The sequence below is a fragment of the Rattus rattus genome, chromosome 5, assembly GCF_011064425.1.
Source record: "Rattus rattus isolate New Zealand chromosome 5, Rrattus_CSIRO_v1, whole genome shotgun sequence".
In the NCBI taxonomy this organism is placed as follows: Eukaryota; Metazoa; Chordata; class Mammalia; order Rodentia; family Muridae; genus Rattus; species Rattus rattus.
In genome coordinates, this window is record NC_046158.1 from 53,199,456 (window position 1) to 53,221,116 (window position 21,661).

Here is a 21,661-nt window from a genome sequence, read left to right on the forward strand (position 1 = left end):
TGTGTGGTTCAACTTTACAATTGAAGGCTAGGCTTTAAGATACCAACTGAAATTGAATGCAAGTGTACATTAAGCATGCATTTTTAAACTAGCCAATAATAATGGTTTTATTATTTAAAATAAGAGTTTCTGTGCACCATTTTAAAATGGTCATTGAGGAGTAGGCAATGGTAATCTACAGGTGAACATTTTTAATGTAAAGCACACTAGTCAGACTGAAGGTTTGAGACTTCCATGTCTTCTCTATTGTTGATTACAGTCTTTATTGTTAGTAACAAGGGGCCAGTCACAGAAATAAAGAAAAAGCATAGTCTCCCTGTTACATATATCATGGGATATAAGTAACCAAATCATTTATACTTTGCCTTTGTTACCAAGTTGGATCTAGTACTTGATACATCATATATTGAATGTTAAAAATATCTATATCTTATAATCATTTTCCTAGGGGAGGGGATCAAATTTATTTTTAGAAGTAAGTCAAAGTTATCAATTTTATATTTTAGCCATCCATAAATCCTAGTGAAGCACCTCCTTCTATTGTGAATGAAGATTTCCTTCAGGAACTTAAAGAAGCTCATATTTCCTACTCACAAGACGCAGATGATCGTGTGTTTAGAGCTCACGGTAGGCTGCTCACCCTGGGGCTGCTCACCCTGGGACTGCTCACCCTGGGACTGCTCACACTGGGACTGCTCACACTGGGACTGCTCACCCTGGGACTGCTCACACTGGGGCTGCTCACCCTGGGACTGCTGCTCACACTGGGGCTGCTCACACTGGGACTGCTCACACTGGGGCTGCTCACCCTGGGGCTGCTCACACTGGGGCTGCTCACCCTGGGGCTGCTCACACTGGGGCTGCTCACCCTGGGGCTGGGGCTCACCCTGGGGCTGCTCACCCTGGGGCTGCTCACACTGGGACTGCTCACACTGGGGCTGCTCACACTGGGGCTGCTCAACCTGGGGCTGCTCAATCTGGGGCTGCTCACCCTGGGGTTGCTCACACTGGGACTGCTCACACTGGGGCTGCTCACCCTGGGGCTGCTCACCCTGGGGCTGCTCACACTGGGGCTGCTCACCCTGGGGCTGCTCACCCTGGGGCTCACACTGGGGCTGCTCACACTGGGACTGCTCACACTGGGGCTGCTCACCTGCTGGGGCTGCTCACCCTGGGGCTGCTCACCCTGGGGCTGCTCACCCTGGGACTGCTCACACTGGGGCTGCTCACACTGGGACTGCCTCACACTGGGGCTGCTCACCCTGGGACTGCTCACCCTGGGGCTGCTCACACTGGGGCTGCTCACACTGGGGCTGCTCACACTGGGGTTGCTCACTCTGGGGCTGCTCACACTGGGGTTGCTCACTCTGGGACTGCTCACCCTGGGACTGCTCACACTGGGGCTGCTCACCCTGGGACTGCTCACACTGGAACTACTTATCCTGGGGCTGCTCATGCTGGTGTTACTCAGACTGGTATTGGTCACCCAGGGATTGCTTGTGTTCACACTGCTCACACTGGGGCTGCTCACACTGGTGCGGCTCACACTGGGGCTGCTCACACTGGTGCGGCTCACACTGGGGCTGTTCACTTTCATACTGCTTGAGCAGGTGTTGTTCATACTGGGCTGCTCACATGGGCTGCTTTCATTGGTTTTTTGTCTTTCTTTAGAAGCTTCCTGTAAGTTAAATTGTTTTGCGTTTTTCTTTTTAAACAACAAAACAGGTCATTGTCTTCATGAGATATTTTTGCTCAGAGAAGGGATGTTTGAGCGGATTCCTGATATAGTTGTATGGCCAAGTAAGTTGTTTTAACTCTTCATATTATTTTAGTATAGTTTGTTTCTATTACCATTTCTCTGAGGAATTTATTTAGTTTTAATATGAATTAAATGAAGGTACTGAAACTTAGTTTTTCTTTGCAAGAGCGCAAGTTTTGAGAGAACATTGTAGTTTACAACAGTGCATTTTGAGGCATTGTCATTTTAGTTCCCGATGTGGAGATAGTTGTTTTCTTCTGTGGTTTAGAGTTTCACACAAGTGGAGGTATGCATAAATATCTATGAAGTTTATGGTAGTTGCCTTTAAGGACTTTAATTATATGGAGCTTTCCTGATTTGAGGTCTATCCTTCAGGCAGGACCTTTTACCATTGTGACTGTCACATAGTGTGGATGTCTTTTGTTTAAATGCACTGATGTAAACTATGCTTCCACTCTTGTGCATATGTGTAAAACCCAAAATTTTCATTAGCAAAATTAACTTAGTATGCTACTGAGAATCCTCAGGAGATAGTGGGACTTGCTTGGTAAGCTTGACAACCCAAGTTTAACCCCTTGAATTTGGTCCCTGAAACCTACATATAGGTGGAAAGAGAACCAACTCCATAAAACTGTCCTCTGACCTCACACATGTGCTCCCTACCATGCACACAAACACCACTACCACTAACAATATTATTATTATTATTATTATTATTATTATTATTATTATTATTATTATTATTTTAATTGAGGCTAGAGAGATGGCTCAATGCTTAAAAACACTGACTGCTCTTCCAGGGGACCCAGGCTCTATTCCAGCATCCATGTGGCAGTTTACAACCAGCTGTTCTCTCTAGTTTCAGGAAATCAAACATCTCTCTGGCTTCTGGGGGCCCTGTATACACACATTATATAGACATACACACAGGCAAAACACTCAATACACATAAAATAAAATTGAAAATTAAGAAAAGAAGTTAATCTCACTTGAGCTGGGTGTCATGAATTCTGTAATCCTGTCACTTGGATGGCAGAGGCAGGAAGGTCAGGAGCCCCAGGTCACCTTTGGCTATGCTGTGAGTTTGGAATCAGCCTATCTTAAAAGCCAAATCCCAAAGCAAATTCTGCGAGTAGTTAGTATTTGTGCATTATTTTCAGTGTGCTACAGACCAAATTATGAACACCTCAGCTAGGTACTGACCATAAGAAGGAAACCCCTGTTCTCAAGTGCAATGGGATTTAGTGAGGGAGTACCAATAAGTATATAACATATTGGATTGTGCTAACCATTACAGAGAAATACAAAGAAGATACCATATAAAAGGGTGGGTGGTGGGATAAAGGGGTGATTTCTGATAGCACAGTCAAAGAAGGCTCTTAAATAAGTTACATTCATAGAATTTATTTTGTCTTAACTTTTTTTTTAACAGATAGTGGTATTTTTTTAAATTATTCTTAGTCTTCTCTATTTCTGTTCTTCTCTGTGTGCTTGTCTGTCTCTGATACTCTTCCCCCTCTCCCTTCCCCCCTCCCCCCATGTATATATATGTATGGTGCATAAACATGCATGTATCTGTGTTGTGTGTGTGTGTATGTGTACCTGTATACATCCATGCAGAAGCAGGACCATTTTTTTTGTTTTTTGTTTTTTGTTTGTTTGTTTGTTTGTTTTTGTCTCTTTCCTTATTGCCTTAAGAGAAGGTTTCTTATTGAACCAGAAACTTAACATTTCTGCTAGCCTGCTGCGCTCTTAGGATCCATCTGCCTTTGCCTCCCATCCACCCAGTGCTACAGTTACAGGTGTGTGCATCCATGCCTGGCTTCTTATGTAGGTGCTGGGGACTTGATCTTAGGCCCTTAGAATTGCAAAGCAAGTGCTAATATTCATGGAGCCATTTCTTAACCATCATACATTATCTTTTACACTACTAACAGTAAGCTTTATAAATTTTAATCTGAAAAACTAAAAATAGATTTTTATTAAAAATTGCAGTGAGCCTGCATTTTCTTGGTAGAGTATGTGCTTAGCAAATGCAAGGTCTTAGGTTTAATCCCCATCAAATCACCCTGTCCCACAGTGGAACTATACAAAGGCTAAGTATTACAGCTTTATGCAAACTGAGATAGTTATAACATTTGTAAAACAAGTTATGTGCTTACATAAATATCAGTTTGTCTGTTTTTCCTAATACCCTTTTTTCTCTTTTAGGATCTTAGCAGTTAATATTACAAATTTTTAGTTTCCTTACCTCAAAACTTTATCTTCCATGTGATACAATGTTAAGTAATCCCTGCCATGTTGCTTCCTCTTTAAAACCCCCTCATGTCCTAATGCCAAGGGCAGCTGGAGTAGTACCCTTATTGGACATAAAGTCTTCTTCAGAGCTTTGTTCTTTAGATAGCTTTAGTTATATACAGAGGAAGGGGATTTTGTGCTACACTAGATTTTACTAATTTTTTTTTTTTTGGAATTAAACAGTAGTGCTAAAATTAATGGGTGAAAATATGTGAAATATACTGTTTTCATAGTTTGAAAATTGCTATTTATTTAAACAGGAGATAAAACATCCTTCCAGTAGGGTTACCTAGCTGATAGTACCTACCTAACCAAGTGATCAAAGTTAAGATTCCGAGAAATGAGACACGTCTTTGGCTATACTGTGCTAAATAAGAAAGGCATAGCCCCACTGCCGTGAGATGCCTACCGACTGTTCAGTCCCTGTTTAATTTTAGGGAAACGAACTAAGAGCTTTGTTTGAATAACTGCCTAAAGTTCCTCAGAAGTGTCATTGATGTGGAAGTCAAGGAATCAGTGTGTGATGTCAGGTTTGACTCTAGTCCAAAAAGGGATGTTAGTGGGACATTAGAGGAAGGACTGTAGAGTGTTTTGTCTATGTTATTTGATTGGTTTTGATAATTAGATCTTCCTTGTGAGATGTTAATGTTTGGGATTGTGACATGAAGTACATTTTTATACTTTTTCTTAAGTTTGAATTGTTAAAAACACAGAGTTAAAAGGAATCTTGTTTACAAACATTTAACATGGTATGAGTAAATAAAGAAAAGTTAGGTGTTTAAGAGCTTTACTGACTTTTAGTTTGTAATAATATGCAGATTTTATTATGTACCTATAGTTAATACAGTTTCCTCTTTCAACAGCATGTCATGATGATGTAGTTAAGATTGTGAATCTAGCGTGCAAATATAACCTTTGTATCATACCAATTGGTGGTACGTATTGTGTTTTTCATTTTTATTATGATTAAATTTGTCCTATTTAAAGTATTTGTATTTTATTTATATTCCCTTGAAAACAAGCATTTTTGTGATTATAATATAGTAATTGTAAAACATTGGTTTATGTCATCATTTGTGTTGTAAATACTAAACTGCTTGAGATGTTGTTTACCTCAAATTCATGTCTTTTTTTCCGTATGGATCATAGGTAAAGATGGCCTTTAATACTAAAGAAGAAAATGTTCATTTAGTAATTAGCTTTTTAGTCTGTGGGGATCATTTTAGTTTTTCAGGGCACCTGATGTCACCTTTGGAGAAGCTGAATGATTGTAGAACACTAGAATTCAAGTTCACTAGTGCAGTCATGGCTAGTCAGAGCCTCTTACTACACAAAGCTAGCGTTATTTTTTAATCATAAAGTAAGTTGATCTTAAGTTTTTGTTGTTGTTGACTGCATGATTTTAATAAGCCAAAGGAAATTACCTTCACTTTTTAAGAAAGATGTAGTCATTATATTTATGAGTATATTGTAGCTGTTTTCAGACACACAAGAAGGAGGGCCTCATCGATCCCATTACAGATGGTTGTGAGCCACCATGTGGTTGCTGGGCATTGAACTCAGGACCTCTGGAAGAGCAGTCAGTGCTTTTAACCGCTGAGCCATCTCTCCAGCCCCCAACCTTCACTTACTTGTATTGGCATTGGTGAATAGAAATTAGACCTCAGTAACTCTAGGGGTCCCAGACTCCCTTTCCAACTGATACCGCCCCTTTTGTTAGTGAACAAAGTCATCACAGTGCCACTTACTATGAAATTTTCTTTTATTGAAAATGATGTTGTAAGCAAGTGGTGGTTTCCAATTGCAGGTACTGCACTTGCAGTTGGCAATCTTACCTGGTGAAATTAAGCTGATGTGTACAGATTACTTCTTCTGGAAGTTGACTTTCAGAGGTTTCTTTTCCACATAGACTGTATGGAAATAGCAATTAAATTTTTATATTGATATGGGATGATTGTAGTTAAAAACTTAAAATATTGTATTCTTTGTTAAGTAAGACGTTTATCCCTTGACAAATTATGTTAAGAGGAAATAGTATACTGTTTAGATATTTCAACATATTATTTAGCCTATTTTACCATCACATTTCACTAAAGAATATAAAACTTTGCTTTTTAATACCATGATCTGGGCATTTGGCTTATTTTTATTTTAATTTATTAAAGCTTTTTGCATAAGACTGCTACTTTAACAGAAAGACAATCATGTAATTATGGTAGGAAGAAGTTGATGGTGCTTCTAGTTGTTCAGGACTTGTCTTTTTTAAGCTTCCTCTTCATGGTGGTTGTTAGCTTAGATCTTTGCTGATTATGTTTGGGAGTTGTACAAATTGCTAGGCCTTTCCATGAGTGTGTCACATCCAGGGATGGAGCCACTGATTTCAGTCCCACAGTAGTCTGCGTTTGTCATTCAGCACAAAATGAAGGCGAGTTACTTTTCAGTGTGTTAGCTTTTGCAAAGTGGAAATAGGTGTCAGCGCCAGCAGGCCCATCTGTGCTTTGTGTACTAGGAATTTGTTCCAGAAATGTAGCAGCAGCAAAATATTTAAACATGAAGTTTTCGTTTCCTGTTTTGACAGGGGGAACAAGTGTATCCTATGGCCTGATGTGTCCTGCAGATGAGACAAGAACAATAATTTCTTTGGATACTTCACAAATGGTATATGATATTCTAATTATGCTTTCTGCTTAAAACATCACTTTCTTAATATTGAATTTTAGCTGCACGTTGAGGGTATCAGAAGCTAAGCTCCCTGTTCTAAGGAACAGATCTCAGTGCTGTCGTGCCAAGTTAGCACATGACGACTGTCAAATTTGAGACTGTGGATAACTTGATGTCTGTTATTATAAAAAATAATTACTAGTTATGTGAATTTGAGTAATGTGTACTTACTTGCCTCCCAGACTTGAAGGGATTCTTTTGCACATTTGCTGTGGATAGGGAGAAGCGCTCGCTCTTACAAAGTGTGAGCGCTAGTCCATGTTAAGGTTTTAAACCTTGGTGGAATTTTACCTTCATACATCAGTAGTAGGCCCAAGTAGCAACTTTGTGTGAGTTTTTTAATTTGAATCTTGTTTGAACAGCAAGGAAGAGGTACCTGTGCTTCTGCCCAGAATGAATGGTTATTAATGCTTCATTACATTGCTCTCTTTGACTTTCTAGAACTTTCAAAAACAAGTCTTAATGTTCTACTTTGTACCAACTTCTCTCTCTCTGTTCTAGAAAGGTCTTTTTTTCATTTAACTACTGTATTTTTGTCACTCTTGTCAAGTCAAAGTCATTTTCTTATGCTAATTTATATAGTCTACACTTATTTTTAAAGTTATACTTTCTGTTTGTTGATTAGTTCTAATGGAGCTCTAGAAAAGGGCCTTGTCAACTTTGGATATTTCTCTTTAGGTCTCTTTCTATCGTGGAAGTGTACGTTCGTTTTTCCCAACATTACTGATTTGAGGAAATTAGGTTATTTGTGGTATGGAATGGAATAGTTTGAATTAATCTACTGCTCTTCCTTGGTGTCATTTAACTATTCTTCCAGGCCCTGGATATATATATAATCTAGTAGATTTCTTCCTCCTTTCCTCTTGCCTCTCCTCCTTCCCTTTCTCTGTGCTTCCCTCTCCTCCACAGAAAGCTTATCTTATAGCTAGATATGGCAATGTGTTCTTTAAAATGTATTTAATTTTATTTAAAATCAGCACATCAAATTGTGTATGCTTTGGGCTTATCATTTTGATACATGTTCATGTATCCTTTGTGGTGCCAGAGATAACCTTGAACTCCTCCTGACTTTGCTGTCTCTACTTCCCAAGCACTGACATAGAGGCGTGTGCCAGCATGCCTAGTTCTGTGCTGTCCTGGAGGCTGGACTTCGCTTCATGCAGTAGGCAAGCACTCACAGACTGAGCTATACCCTCATCCCCTGTTTTTCTGATGTCTTGAGCTGTATATTGCGTTCTGAATGTAGCATAGGTATATATTTTCATTAGGTTTTTCTACCAAAAAAGATATTTCAACCTCAGTGGGTGCAGGACATATGTTAGAGCAGGTACGTAGTTACCTCAAGAGGCAGTTGATTGATGAATACGGTGTATGTAGATTCCATCAAATTATGAAATTCTTTGTCTTTTATTCTGCAGTTAAGTACTGTTATTTTAGCTGCTATAAGACCCAAAGCTTGAATGTATTTTAGTTATGTTGAAATTGCTATTGTCTTGTAGTGTAATTAAGTTTTATATATTAAAGCAAAATATATTGTTTGTTTGTTTATTTTTACACTCCACATTTTATTCCCATCCTGGTCTACCCTTTGACTATTCCACATCCCATACCTCTTCCCTGCCCCCCCCCCCCTTTCTCCATGAGGATGTCCCCACCCCACCCAGCCGACAGACCTCTAAACTCTCTGTGGCCTCCAGTCTCTTAAGGGTTAGGTGCATCTTCTCTGACTGAACTCAGACCCTGCAGTCCTCTGCTGTATTGTGTTTTGTGGGCCTCCTATCAGCTGGTGTATGCCGCCTGGTTGGTGATCCAGTGTCTGAGAGATCTTGGGCGTCCAGGTTAATCGAGGCTGTTGGTCCTCTTACATGGTCGCCTTCCTTCTCAGCTTCCTACAGCTTTTCCCTAACTCAGCCACAGAGGTCAGCCGCTTCTGTTCCTTGGTTGGGTACACATATCTGACTTTTTCAGCTGCTTGTTGGGTCTTTCGTAGAGCAGTCATGGAGGTCCCTTTTATGAGTGCTCCATAGTGTCAGGCCTTGTGGACTCCCCTTGAGCTGGATCCCACTTTGGGCCTGTTCCTGGACCTTCTTTTCCTCAGGCTCTTCTCCATTTCCATCCCTGCAGTTCTTTCAGACAGGAACAATTATGGGTCAGAGTTTTGACTGTGGGATAGCAAACCCATCCCTCACTTGATGCCCTGTCTTTCTGCTGGAGGTGGGCTCAACAAGTTCCCTCTCCCCACTTTAGGACATTTCATCTAGGGTTCCCCCATTTGAGTCCTGAGAGCCTCTTACCTTTCAGGTCTCTGATACATTCTGGAGGGTTCCCCCAACCTCCTACCTCCCAGATTACCTCTTTCCATTCTTTCTGCTGACTCTCAGGGCTTCAGTCCTTTTCTCCCACCCAATACCAGATCATGCTCCCCCTCCCTTTCTTTCTCAGGTCCCTTCCCCTTTGTGGTTGCTTTCTTCTCCGTCCCAAGTGGGACTGAAGCATCCTTACTTGGGCCCTTTAGCTGTGGACCTTTTTGAGTTCTATGGACTGTGTCTTGGGTATTCCGTACATTTTTTGTTGTTGTTTGTTTTTGGCTAATATTCACTAATTAGTGAGTGCATACCATGCATGTCCTTTTGGGCCTGAGTTACCTCACTCAGGATGATATTTTCTAGTTTCATCCATTTGCCTGCAAAACTCAGGATGTCCTCATTCTTAATAGCTGAGTAGTATTGCATTGTGTAAGTGAACCACATTTTCTGTATCCATTCTTCTGTCGTGGGACATCTGGGTTGATTCCAGCTGCTGGCAATCACAAATAAGGCCGATATGAACATGGTGGAGCACATGCTCTTGTGGCACGGTGGGGCATCTTTTGGGTATATTCCCAAGAGTGGTTGGTCTTTGGGTAGATCTATTTCCAATTTTCTAAGGAGCCTCCAAATTGATTTTCAGAGTGGTTGTACCAGTTTGCAATCCCACCAGCAGTGGAGGAGTGTTCCTCTTTCTCCGTATCCTTGCCAACATGTGCTGTCACCTTAGTCATTCTGACTGGTGTGAGGTAGAATCTTAGGGTCGTTTTGACTTGCATTTCTCTGATAACTAAGGACTTTAAACATTTCTTTAGGTGCTTCTCAGCCATTCAAGATTCCTCTGTTGTAAATTCTCAGTTTAGTTCTATACCCCATTTTTTGATTGGGTTGTTTGGTTTTTTTTGGCGGTTAGCTTCTTGAGTTCTCCATATATTTTAGATATTAGCCCTCTATCAGATGTGAGGTTAATGAAGATTTTTTTTCCCCAATCTTAGGTTGCTGATTTGTCTTATTGACTATGTCCTTGGCCTTACAGAAGCTTTCCAGTTTCATGAGGTCCCATTTATTAATTCTTGATCTTAGAGCCTGAGCCATTGGAGTTCTGTTTAGGAAATTTCCCCCTGTGCCAATGAGTTCAAGGCTCTTTCCTACTTTCTCTTCTATTAGATTGAGTGTATCTGGTTTTATGAGGAGGTCCTTGATCACTTGGACTTGAACTTTGTGCAAGGTGACAAATATGGGTCTATTTTCATTCTTCTCCATACAGACAGCCAGTTAGACCAGCACCATTTATTGAAGATGTTTTTTTTCCCCGTTGTATATTTTTGCCTTCTTTGTCAAAGATCAAGTGTGTGTAAGTGTAAGTTTATTTCTGGGTCTTCAATTCTATTGTATTGGTCAACCTGTCTGTCTCTGTACCAATACCATGCAGTTTTTATCACTGTTGCTCTGTAGTAGATGTTGAGGTAAGGGATGGTGATTTCCCCTGAGTTCTTTTATTGTTACAAATTGTTTTCACTATTCTGGTTTTTTTTTTTTTTTTGCCTTTCAAGAATTGCCTTTTCAGGTCTTCGAAGAATTGTTAGGATTTTGATGGGGATTGCATTGAATCTGTAGATTGCCTTTGGTAGGATGACCATTTTTATTATGTGAATTCTGCCAATCTATGAGCATGGAAGATCTCTCCATTTTCTGAGATCTTTGATTTCTTTCTTGAGAGGCTTGAAGTTATTGTCTTACAGCTCTTTCACTTGGGTTAGAGTTACCCCAAGGTATTTTATATTATTTGTGGCTATTGTGAAGGGAGGTGTTTCCCTAGTTTCTTTCTCAGCCTGTTTAGCATTTGTATTAAGGAAGGCTACTGAGTTATTTGAGTTAATTTTATATCCAGCCACTTTGCTGAAGTTGTTTATCAGCTGGCAAAGTTCTCTGGTAGAATTTTTGGGGTTGCTTATGTATACTATCATGTCATCTGCAGACAGTGAAATCTTTGTATTTTCTTTGCCAGTTTGTATCCCCTTGATCTCTTCTTGTCTTATTGTTCTAGCTAGCACTTCAAGTACTATATTGAATAGATATGGGAGAATGGGCATCCTTGTCTTGTCCCTGATTTTAGTGGGATTGCTTCAAGTATCTCTCCATTTAATTTGATATTGACTGTTGGTTTGCAGCAAATTGATTTTATTATGTTTAGGTATGGGCTTTGAATTTCTGATCTTTCCAATACTTTTAACAAGAGGGAGTGTTGTACTTTGTCAAATGTAAAGCAAAATATATTAACTTATATATTATTGCTTACTATAGCTCTATAAAGCAATTATTTATATGTGTTAAATTTTAGAATTTTGTATTTTAGAATTTAGGTAGTCTACTAATTTTGTATTGTTTGTTGTGTTTTTCCCTTTCATTATTTACTGAGCTTATATTATTATTAAGAAATGGAATATGCCAAACGTACAAATAAAACTTCCTTGGGATTCAAAAGAAGATACACATATGTAGTATGTGTATGAGTATGGTTAACTAAAAATGCCAGAAAACATTTTATTGATAGTCATTTATTAAGTGCAGTTATTCCAGAGAGTATCCAGTCCCCCTTCCAGTTCCTTTGAGATAGGGACAGGTCTTGTGTTGCCCACGCTGACAGGAAGCTTACTGGGTAGTTGAGGATGACCTTGAACTCCTAATCCTCCTGGCTAGATCTCTGGAAATGGAGGTGTGAGTCACCATCTTGGCTCAGTTCCTTTTTTAGAGCATGAGGCAGGAATTTGTATTATTTTCTACCCATGTTTCTGTTTTTTTCCTTGGGATTTTTTTTTTAAGTGCAGAGATACCATGAATTATATTTAAATGTCTTAGTAGGTGTTTTTTTGTTCTATTTTTTGAATCTTAGGTATGATTGTTATGTTAATAATAGTGCAAATAGATGTTTCCTATATACTGTTTTCTTTGTAGAATATCTTATTTCTTCCTTTAGCAATGCTGTTATTATATATCACTAGTGTCTACATTTTACCAATGAGGACTCACTAAGACTAGATAGTTACTAGATAGCTAAGCAGTGGCATTTAGTTTAATGTCAGCACAAAGATGAGTGTATGTTTCTATCCAGTGCATGCACAGGGTACTGTTCTTGTTGCAATGGCACGGTACAGAATAAGAGGGTTTACTTTCCTTCCTTCTGATTACTATCTTGTTACTGAAGCTTTGATTCTGGTATTTTGAACCTAAGCTTTGAACTTAGGTATTTCCTAAGAAAACACTAATGTCTCAAAGGATTGAGACTTATTTTCCTTTGTAACAGAACCGGATTCTCTGGGTTGATGAGAACAATCTGACAGCTCACGTAGAGGCTGGGATAACAGGACAAGATTTGGAAAGACAGGTATGTTATCTCTTTAACCTTTCCCAAGCGGTGGTATATTCTGTGTCTGAAGGAACTACTTGTCAACAACACGTTGTTAACTCAATGAATTTGCTCAGGTTTTGTTGTAGATTGAACTAGAACTGAGAGTACAGTAGTGAATGAGATACTGTCCCCTGCTCTCAAGGGCCTTATATTGGGATAGAAAGTTGGAGAAATAGACAGTGGGTGATTCAGGGTAAGTAAGACTAAATTTAGCTTGTTTGTGTCATCAAAAGGGGCCAGGTGGGAAGAACTTGGACAATTATATATCATAGAAGTTTGGCATTTAAAATGAGACTTCACTAGAAGGGAATGAATAAGAACAAATCATGTATGAAAAATGCCATAATAAAATACATTATTTGGCATAATAATATTAACAGTTAATAAGAAAATGAGACTTGAGAGTGAGGCAGAGTTAGGAGAGAGAGAGGGGTCCAGGTGAAGATCACAGCCGTGAGGAAGGAGTGTGTGAGGAGCTTTAAGGGCAGCATTCCTTTAGGAACCTTTACTCTTTCTACTCTTTCTCTTTTTTTTTTTTTGCCATTTTTTTAAACATTTATTTATTTATTATGTATACATCATATAGCTTTCTGCCTGCATGTATGCACCTGCAGGCCAGAAGAGGGCACCAGACCTGATTATAGATGGTTGTGAGCCACCATGTGGTTGCTGGGATTTGAACTCAGGACCTCTGGAAGAGTAGTCAGTGCTCTTAATCGCTGAGTCATCTCTCCAGCCCATCTACTCTTTCTCAGTACTTAAGAAGTGTTTAAATTTTGTTTGTGGATTCTAAGCAAGCACTTGTTAAAATGAATTGATTCTTGGGGGTTGGAGAGATGGTTCAGAGTTTTAGAGCATTGGTATTCCAAAGGATCTGGGTGTAATTGTCAGCAGTCCTGTGGCAGCTCACAGCCCTCTGCGGCTTCAGTTCCAGTGGATCCATCACCCTTTTCTGGCCTCTATAGGCACTGCATACATGTGGTGTACAGACATACATGATGCATGTGATGTACAGACATACCTTCAGACAAAACACCCATACATATAAAGATAAGAATCTAAAAAAAATTTAAAAATTGATTTTAAACTCCCCCAACTATGGTCACAGTGGTTGTAGTCTAGCTTTTATAATAAAAAATTAGGAATTGTGATTTGTTGGTTGACACACCAGTCACTTTGTGTTCAAACTGGATTACAGAGCAGTTTTTCCCTGAACCTTTATCGAGACACAGACAGTGTGTGGTCTTATTGATTGTATTTTTATTTTTTCCCTATTTTTTGAGATAATTAAAGTTGACCTACTTGTCACTGATTCTTGAAAAATTTCTTACAATACCGAGAAAGATTTTTGAAATATTAAAAGTCACTTATGAGTGGTTTTTGTGAGATTACACATGGAAGAGGTAGCAGACAGCAAATGCAGACAGCTGCTCAGCTGAGGCTGCCCACCCTCGGGCACTGCCCACCCTAGGGTGCACGGCGTCACACCTGCTGAAAACGGAGCAGCCGTGTTAAGTGCTGTCAGAACTCTTCACACAGGTCAAGACTTTAGATAGTGAAGGTAAAGACTTGTTCAAACTTTGATAATAGTTAATGAAAGACATCTAAAAGGAAGAGACATTATCAACAGCTATTTTCTTTAATAACAAAGAATGGCCTTTTGGGCTTCCAGTTTTACATCCTTTATTATAGCATTTGATGCAGTGTTTTAACCTTTCCAAGTTTTTCCTTCTTTTTTTTCTTTTCCTGAGCCAGTTGATAAGATCTAATTTGTCCATCTAGACAACACAAAATCCTGTCACACCCATCCCTTAAGAATAGTCATAACAACCTGTAATATGTGCATATGTGCAGAGAGGAATCTTAACATCTGCCTCCATGTTCTCTCAGCTCACTCCTCTGGCTCAGGACTCCTCTGCATCCTCCTTTTTTTTTTTTTTTTTTTTTTTTTAAAGGTTAGAAATAAAATTCAAGGAACATATCTCCTTGGAATTTAAGTGGCATTTCCTCCAGGAAGTGCTTCTGAGATTTTACCTGCTAGTGAGTTTCTCTCACTGCGGCACAGAAGCACCCAAGCCTGCAGTGGCTGCTGTTGGCTGGAAGCTGTCTCCTTAAACTCCTGTGTCATTTAGTTTATAACTCAGATGAGACAACCAGCTTAAAGTGCCTTGTTCATTCCTCAGAGAAGGTTTAAAACGACACAAACACGAGCTGCACAGCAGATCTTAGTCTCTTTAACTTATGAATTACATTGGAGTTTAGAATGCTTAAATGTTAAGGCATGTCACTAACATGCCAGTTACGGATTTTAGGATTTCTTTACATCTTTGGCAACTCTTTTGTTTAGTAATCCGAGGATATGTGAGCATAATTTTTTTCTTCCCAGAGATAGCATCATTAATAATTTCATAGTTTCTTGTTTTGTTGTTGTTTCAAGTAGCTACCAGCTCTTCCTATAAATATAGATCTTATTCGTGTGAGCTCAGGCAGGTTACTAACCTTTTTGCTTCAAATGCATCTGTTGCAGCAGCCACTGCAGGCACGGGTGCTTCTGTGCCACAGTGAGAAGTGGTAATAATAGTACCTCTCAAGGTTTTTCTACAGTGAAGTACATTAATAATGTAACTAACACATTTAGAACTTCATTTCCATTAATTTCTTTTTTTAAAAAAGATTTATTTATTTATTTATTATAAGTACATTGTAGCAGACACACCAGAAGAAGGCATTGGATCTCATTACAAATAGTTGTGAGCCACCATGTGGTTGCTGGGAATTGAACTCAGGACCTCTGGAAGAGCAGCATTAATTTTTTATCAAACATTTACTTCACTCAGGTACACTAAACTTCATTCCTTTTATAACTGAAGATTTCCAAACTTATCCTCAATGCGGATATCTTTCCTGAAGGGTAGATGGCCATTCCAGCTCCTGGCTGCTTTCTTTCTTTGCATGTATGATAGGAATTGCAAATGCAGCATTATAAAAGCTGAAGTTGTGGGGATAAAATTTGCAGTTGTCTCTCAAATATTGATTATTTTGTAGCCCCCCACCTCGTCTGTGTTACATGCCTGTAACTCTATACATCCCATATCCAAGGCCCAATGCACAGAAACTGTTCTTCCAATAAACTCCCTTTCCAACATGGCTGCTAAACTTGTGGGAGAATCAGCATTACAAGAATCTTTAATTATCACAGCACATTGATAAATCCTAATTATAAATAGTAAATATATGTCACATGTTCAGTCACACTATGGATCACTTTTGTATAAGTTTATTTTCTAACTCTGATATTAGACTGTATAGGGTTAGACTGCTGTCATTTCAAACTAGAGGAGAATTTTAAGTCTGAGGTTTCATCAACTTAAATATTTATTAAATTTTTAGGAATAGTGTCATAGCAGTCTGGCCACCTATACTGGCTGGTTTAATGTCAGCTTGACACAGGCTGTAGTTGTTTGAGAGATGAGAACTTCAACTGAGAAAATGCCTCCATAAGCTCAGGTTGTAGGCAAGCCTATAGTCATTTTCTTAATTGGTGACTGATAGTGGGAGGGCCCAGCCCATCGTAGATGGTACTACCTCTAGTCTGGTGGACCTGGGGTCTATAAGAGCAAGCCATGATGAGCAAGCCAGTAAGTTTTTCGAATTATGAGTCATATTTTTTGTTTTATTTTTCTAATACTTTTTCAGTAAGGTATATGTGTCATAGAATAACTTGCTGTCATTTAAAGTGTACAATTTTACACTGACTATTCCTGAAGCACCAATATCATCAGGGTGACAAGACAAACCCCAACTTAGTTTCTAACATATCTTAGGGATTTATTATATTTTTTCTAATATAATAAAATTGAGAAAATAATGTCAATATAGATTGAAGATGGAGCTAAGGAAGACATCTAATACATTGATAATTTTTATTTTAATCTTATTTGTGATTGCTTACTGACCTCTTAAAAATATATTGAATATTTAGTGAAAAAAGTAACAGTTGATGTTCTTTCAAATCTGTCTTTCTAGAAGCAAAATTAGAAAATATAATTTGCATCGATGGCATGTGAATCTAACAATTTATAGTTTGTGGATTTCAGGCCATACTTCGGTTTGATGATCCCTAGGTATGAACATCGCTGACGTACTCCACATCTCTGCAGGGCTTACTTGAGAAATAAGAGCATTTGCTGCACTGGGTGACTATCAGATGTCAACACAGATTGATGGACCTGAGTGCAGGCAACAGTGAGGGTGCAGATGGCAGTGTCTGTACCATTTGACAGGAGATGACCGAGACTCTAAAATGATTCCGGTGGAATGGCTTTGGTGTTGTTGCAGTAAAGGGCATCCATTCAACCTCAGGTGCTGTACAGATGGTGAAGCCAAGCTAATGTAGAAAAATGAGAAACAAGTGACTGTTTAATGCACAGGAATGCTTGGTCCACATCACAAGTAAATGATGGTATTGCATTGGGGAAGCATGGCCAGATGGCTGTACATTAAAACACATGACTCCTTGGGAGAATTAGTCCAGGCGATTTGCTCAGATTTTCTGGAGGGCAGAGGAGAGTGAGAGATGAAGTGTTTTGTTTAATGAAAGTGTCAGGTGAATTTGGCAGTTGTTTAAGCATAATCTGATTTCCGGAAATATTTAGCATGTCTCTTCAAGGGGTTAGGGCACAAGGACGAGTCAGCTGGCTTAAAAACAAAATGATGTGAAGAGTAGTGGTTTTTTGTCTCACACCTTTTCAGTTTTATCAAAGTTTTGCACTAGGCGAAAAAAGTTTTCTTTACAGGTTTTAATTTGTCAAAAGTACTAGAAACAAATAGAAGGAATTGAATAGAATGTGTTGAATGCTGTGTGAAATGGGACCAATTTTGCCAGTAAAATTTAAAATTTTTGCTTTGCAGCTTAAAGAAAGTGGTTATTGTACAGGTCATGAACCGGACTCCCTGGAATTCAGCACTGTGGGAGGATGGATATCTACTCGAGCATCAGGCATGAAGAAGAATGTCTATGGCAATATTGAGGACCTGGTAAACTTGTTCCTAGTTACTGTCTAATGAGTAGTGTTTAGAAACTAGGGTAATGTATTTAAAGCCTGTAAAATTAAGGGTTGGATGGGGAATATCTTCAAGATATATATTTTTTATTATAGTAATATTGATTGCGTATAGTAGAAGCAATTAAAAATATGACTGTGTTCATATTGAAGGATACCCTTTTAAAAGTGACTCATTTAATGGTTGTAGACATTATAGTATCTAATTTAAAATATTCAAAGAATTATTTTACAAATTTATCAAGAATTTAGTCTTTTTTTGGGTGATATCATTGTTATTCTTGCTGTAGGAGGTTTTACATTTGCTTGTTCTGGAGGTACTCTTTTTCTCTGTACAGCGAAGAGGTTCTGTTGAGTAGTCACATAAGCAGTCATGTTGAACATGTGCCAGTCTTCTGGGAGCACGGCAGTGCTGTGACTGGGCTGCTTATTAGATATTGGGTGACATTTGTTGCATTTGTAGCTTTTCTGAGGATTTGTTACATGACCTTGGCAAATTGGTTTACTTTTCCTGTCTTCATTTTTCTTTTCTGAAAATACAATAAGTATATTAGAACTATTATATGATTAAAGAACATTTAAAGAAATTTTCACCAATCTGGTGGATAGTAGGTTCTTCATGATTTTTTTTTTTTAATCTTCAGTATTTCGATAATATTTATTTAACTTGACATTTTCCTACATGGTCATGCTACTTAAGCCCAGGCTGGCCTTGAACTTGCAGTTTTCCTATTTCCATTTCATTTGCTGGGATTATAGGCAGGCAACACCATGCTGGTAGTTGATAGTACTTTAGAAGAATCTATGAGGCTGTTTAATTGAAGTAATATTCCTAACATTGTTCTTGTTTTGCTTTTCTCAGGGTTTTTATTAATACTTCTGTTGATAGGAATATCAGATAAATTTCATGATAGTAGCGTTTACCAGTATCCAGTATTTTACATGAACTCTTTCAAAATGCTTGCTATTCTGCTATTCTGTTTAAGAAACATAAAAACTACAGTTTTTTTATTTATTAAAACTAAATCCAGTTGTAGAGAAAACTAATTTTGAGTTGTAGATTATTAAGAGCTTAATAAGTCAAGCAAGTACTTGATAGACCACTGCAGTGTATAATTTAGTTTACTTTTTTTTCTAAAGATTTTAAGGGACAAAGATTCTGCATACAACTAACACGCTTCCTGCATGAGCTATTATGTAGCATGTTTTGTTTTTACATTTTTTGTAGCGTGTCCTTTGAAGCTCATAATTTACATTGCTTTTATGAAAATGCTAATAAGTCTGGTATCTTAGTTTTTGTGGCTACAGTAGAACTCACAAAAAGTTTCTAAGTCTTAACAATCTTTTAATAAAAGTATACACTTACAAGTACAGTTAAGTCATGGTACTGGTATCTAACTGTTGGAAAAATGTCAACATCATTATATTTATCCTCAGTGTACAAATCTCTAAACAGCGTGAGAATTCTGAAGGTCATCACAACTTATGGTTTAGCTCACTATTTAATCAGTAGTGTTTTACTATAAAGGTATAATTTATTATAAGTGAGTGTGTGCAAGTACAAACATAGATCTAACAGATGTGTGGAATTTACATTGTGCATTGTATTGAACAGGTGGTTCATATGAAAATGGTAACACCTAGAGGTGTAATAGAGAAAAGCTCCCAAGGCCCTCGGATGTCAACAGGCCCTGATATCCATCACTTCATCATGGGCTCTGAAGGTTGGTGTACTTATGAAGTTGTTAGGGAAATATGGAGTTAATGATTTCATTTTGTGAGAGTCAGTGATACCACACACTTGAAAGAATGGTATGCTTAATATATTTAAAGAGTAATGAGTTTTTATGACTTACTATTTTTTGTCATACTTCATAAAGCTTTTATAATGAAAACTTACTCAGTTTCCTTCTACACTTTAGTCTTTTATATTTCAAGGTGTGATTATTTTTATTTTATTGTTTTCAAAATTTTTAGTGAATCCTAAGAAAATTTTTAGTGATTAGGGCTTAAATATTTTAACTTTGTATATTACAGTTTAATCCTGTCACAGTTATTAGGAGAAAGGCTGACAGAACATTTTCTTTCTTGGTTTCCTGTAATTATGTGTTTTGTTTCTTAGTGTTGGGGAATTTAGAAACTTTTTAAATTCCATTTATTCACATATCTTTTAAACTTCTGTTTGTCATTTAAACTTTTATTTTGTAAGGGATAGCCATTGCTTGCTTGCTAATGTTGTATAGACTAGTGTAGATCTCCAAATGTATAATCCTTCTGTTTTGCAAGCCGTTGAGTAAACACATGCCTTGGTGTTTGTTTTAGGACCTGTGACAAGGGACTGGGGTGCATATTTACACATCAAAGCAGACCTGGCCTCCAGGTTCTCCCAGCATCCACTATTCCCTACTTGGCATACCCTGCCCCCAACCTTGAACTTTTCAGCCCAGAGGCTCTTCTCTATATAATCCAGACATTTTGGTTTCTTTGTTACTTACCCCCCACCCCCCTTTGCACACGTGCCCTTTCTCTTTTCTCCCCACTTCCCCTTCTTCCCATGGTGACTTCCCTGCCTCCTTTCTTGGGGTCAGTGCCTTTAATATATTCTGACCCAGCTTGAATTGGCTCATTTCATTGGTGGAGAAATAACCTATCAATCAGTTCTGATCTTTGTCAGTAACAACAAAGAAAGAACAAACAACAGTGTCTGTTAATGACATGGTAGAGATCATATCATGCATTTGATGATAGATTAGTTATTTGTGATAGTGGTGGTAGTAGCTGTGGGGATTGATTAGGTTTATGTGTGTAGGTAGGTAGGTGTGTCTGGGTGTGTAGAGATAGATTGTGGGTAGGTTTAGGTGAATACCTTTGCTTTGTTTGGTGAACCATTTGTGCACACACTCCCTAGCTTCATCAGTACTGCTCTTCTTGATTTTTACTGTTTTCTTCTTTGTAATTTTTTATTTTTTTGAGACAAGGTCTCTATTATGTAGCTCTGATTGTCCTAGAACTTATATGAAGACCAGTCTGGCCTCAAGCCCAGAGATCTACCTGCCTCTGTCTCCTGAGTGCTAGGATTAAAGGCATGTACTACCATGCCTGACTTGCTTCTCATCTTTTTCAGATTTCCTTATAGGTATGTGGTCCTCTATAGGGTCTGTATAGGATTATGGTTTTAGATAGTACGTCGGCATTTTGTTGTGCGGAGGTCTTCTAGGCATCATTTTGTGTGTGTTTTCTTGTCCTTAGTGGCTCTCCCTTTCTCTTTTTGTTTGCTTTTGGAGGGTCTTACTCTTCAGCCTAGGCTGGCTTGGCACTTACTGTGTGTCTCTGATTGCTCTTAAATTTATAATCCTCTTGACTCAGTTTCCCAAATGCTGGGATTACAGGTGTTAGCCACAGTACCCCCTGCCTTCAACTCCTTGTGTGATAGATTGCTTAAGCATCCTTTCACTCCTTTTCACACTTAAAATCCTTTAGTGTTGAGAACTGTGGTAGGTCGAAGGGAAGCTTTTCTTTTTATCTTTGCTTTGAGGTAATTTGAAGCTTGTAGGGCACTTTGTTTTATTTATATAATTTTTTTTCTTCTAATATTGAAGTCATAGGCCTTGTACAGGGAGGAAAGGGAGAGGACAGATTCAGAATCAGGTGACACCATTCTTTTTGTTCCCCTTTATTTTTAATTTTATATGTATGTGTCTTTGCATGTATTTCTGTTCACCATGTATGTGCAATACCTGTGGAGGCCAGAAGAAGGTGTTTTGCTTCCTGGGATTGTGAGCCCCATGTGAGTGTTGGGACTCGTTTAACCTAGGTCCTCTGGATGAACAGCCAATGCTCTTAACCAATGACCAATCCCTATATCCCCAGTAACTCTTATTGACAATGTTTCTCTTAATGATGGAGTTACCTGAGAATATATTTCAATTTATATGAGGCTTTATTTGTTCATGAAAATATTTGCTTTTTAGTACTCAATAGCATGGGTTTCCTCTTACGGAGTGATTCCACAGGTGAGTATATTTTTCCTGATAGGTTGTTTTTGTCATTCATAGGATTCACAGCTACAGTAGACTGTTGATGCTTTTTCTTACAGCACTTATAG

At 38.4% G+C, this 21,661-nt stretch overlaps 1 protein-coding gene across 1 annotated transcript in view; it reads left to right on the forward strand.

Annotated features, from left to right (window-relative positions):
* Agps (alkylglycerone phosphate synthase) overlaps nucleotides 1-21,661 on the forward strand; it is a 99,756-nt gene that overhangs the window by 20,030 nt on the left and 58,065 nt on the right. Inside the window, exons 4-10 of the mRNA XM_032903522.1 lie at nucleotides 507-627; nucleotides 1,726-1,800; nucleotides 4,921-4,992; nucleotides 6,636-6,715; nucleotides 12,389-12,469; nucleotides 17,405-17,530; nucleotides 19,172-19,280. Coding sequence (XP_032759413.1) covers nucleotides 507-627; nucleotides 1,726-1,800; nucleotides 4,921-4,992; nucleotides 6,636-6,715; nucleotides 12,389-12,469; nucleotides 17,405-17,530; nucleotides 19,172-19,280 — 664 coding nt within the window. The remainder of the gene's footprint in view (nucleotides 1-506; nucleotides 628-1,725; nucleotides 1,801-4,920; nucleotides 4,993-6,635; nucleotides 6,716-12,388; nucleotides 12,470-17,404; nucleotides 17,531-19,171; nucleotides 19,281-21,661) is intronic.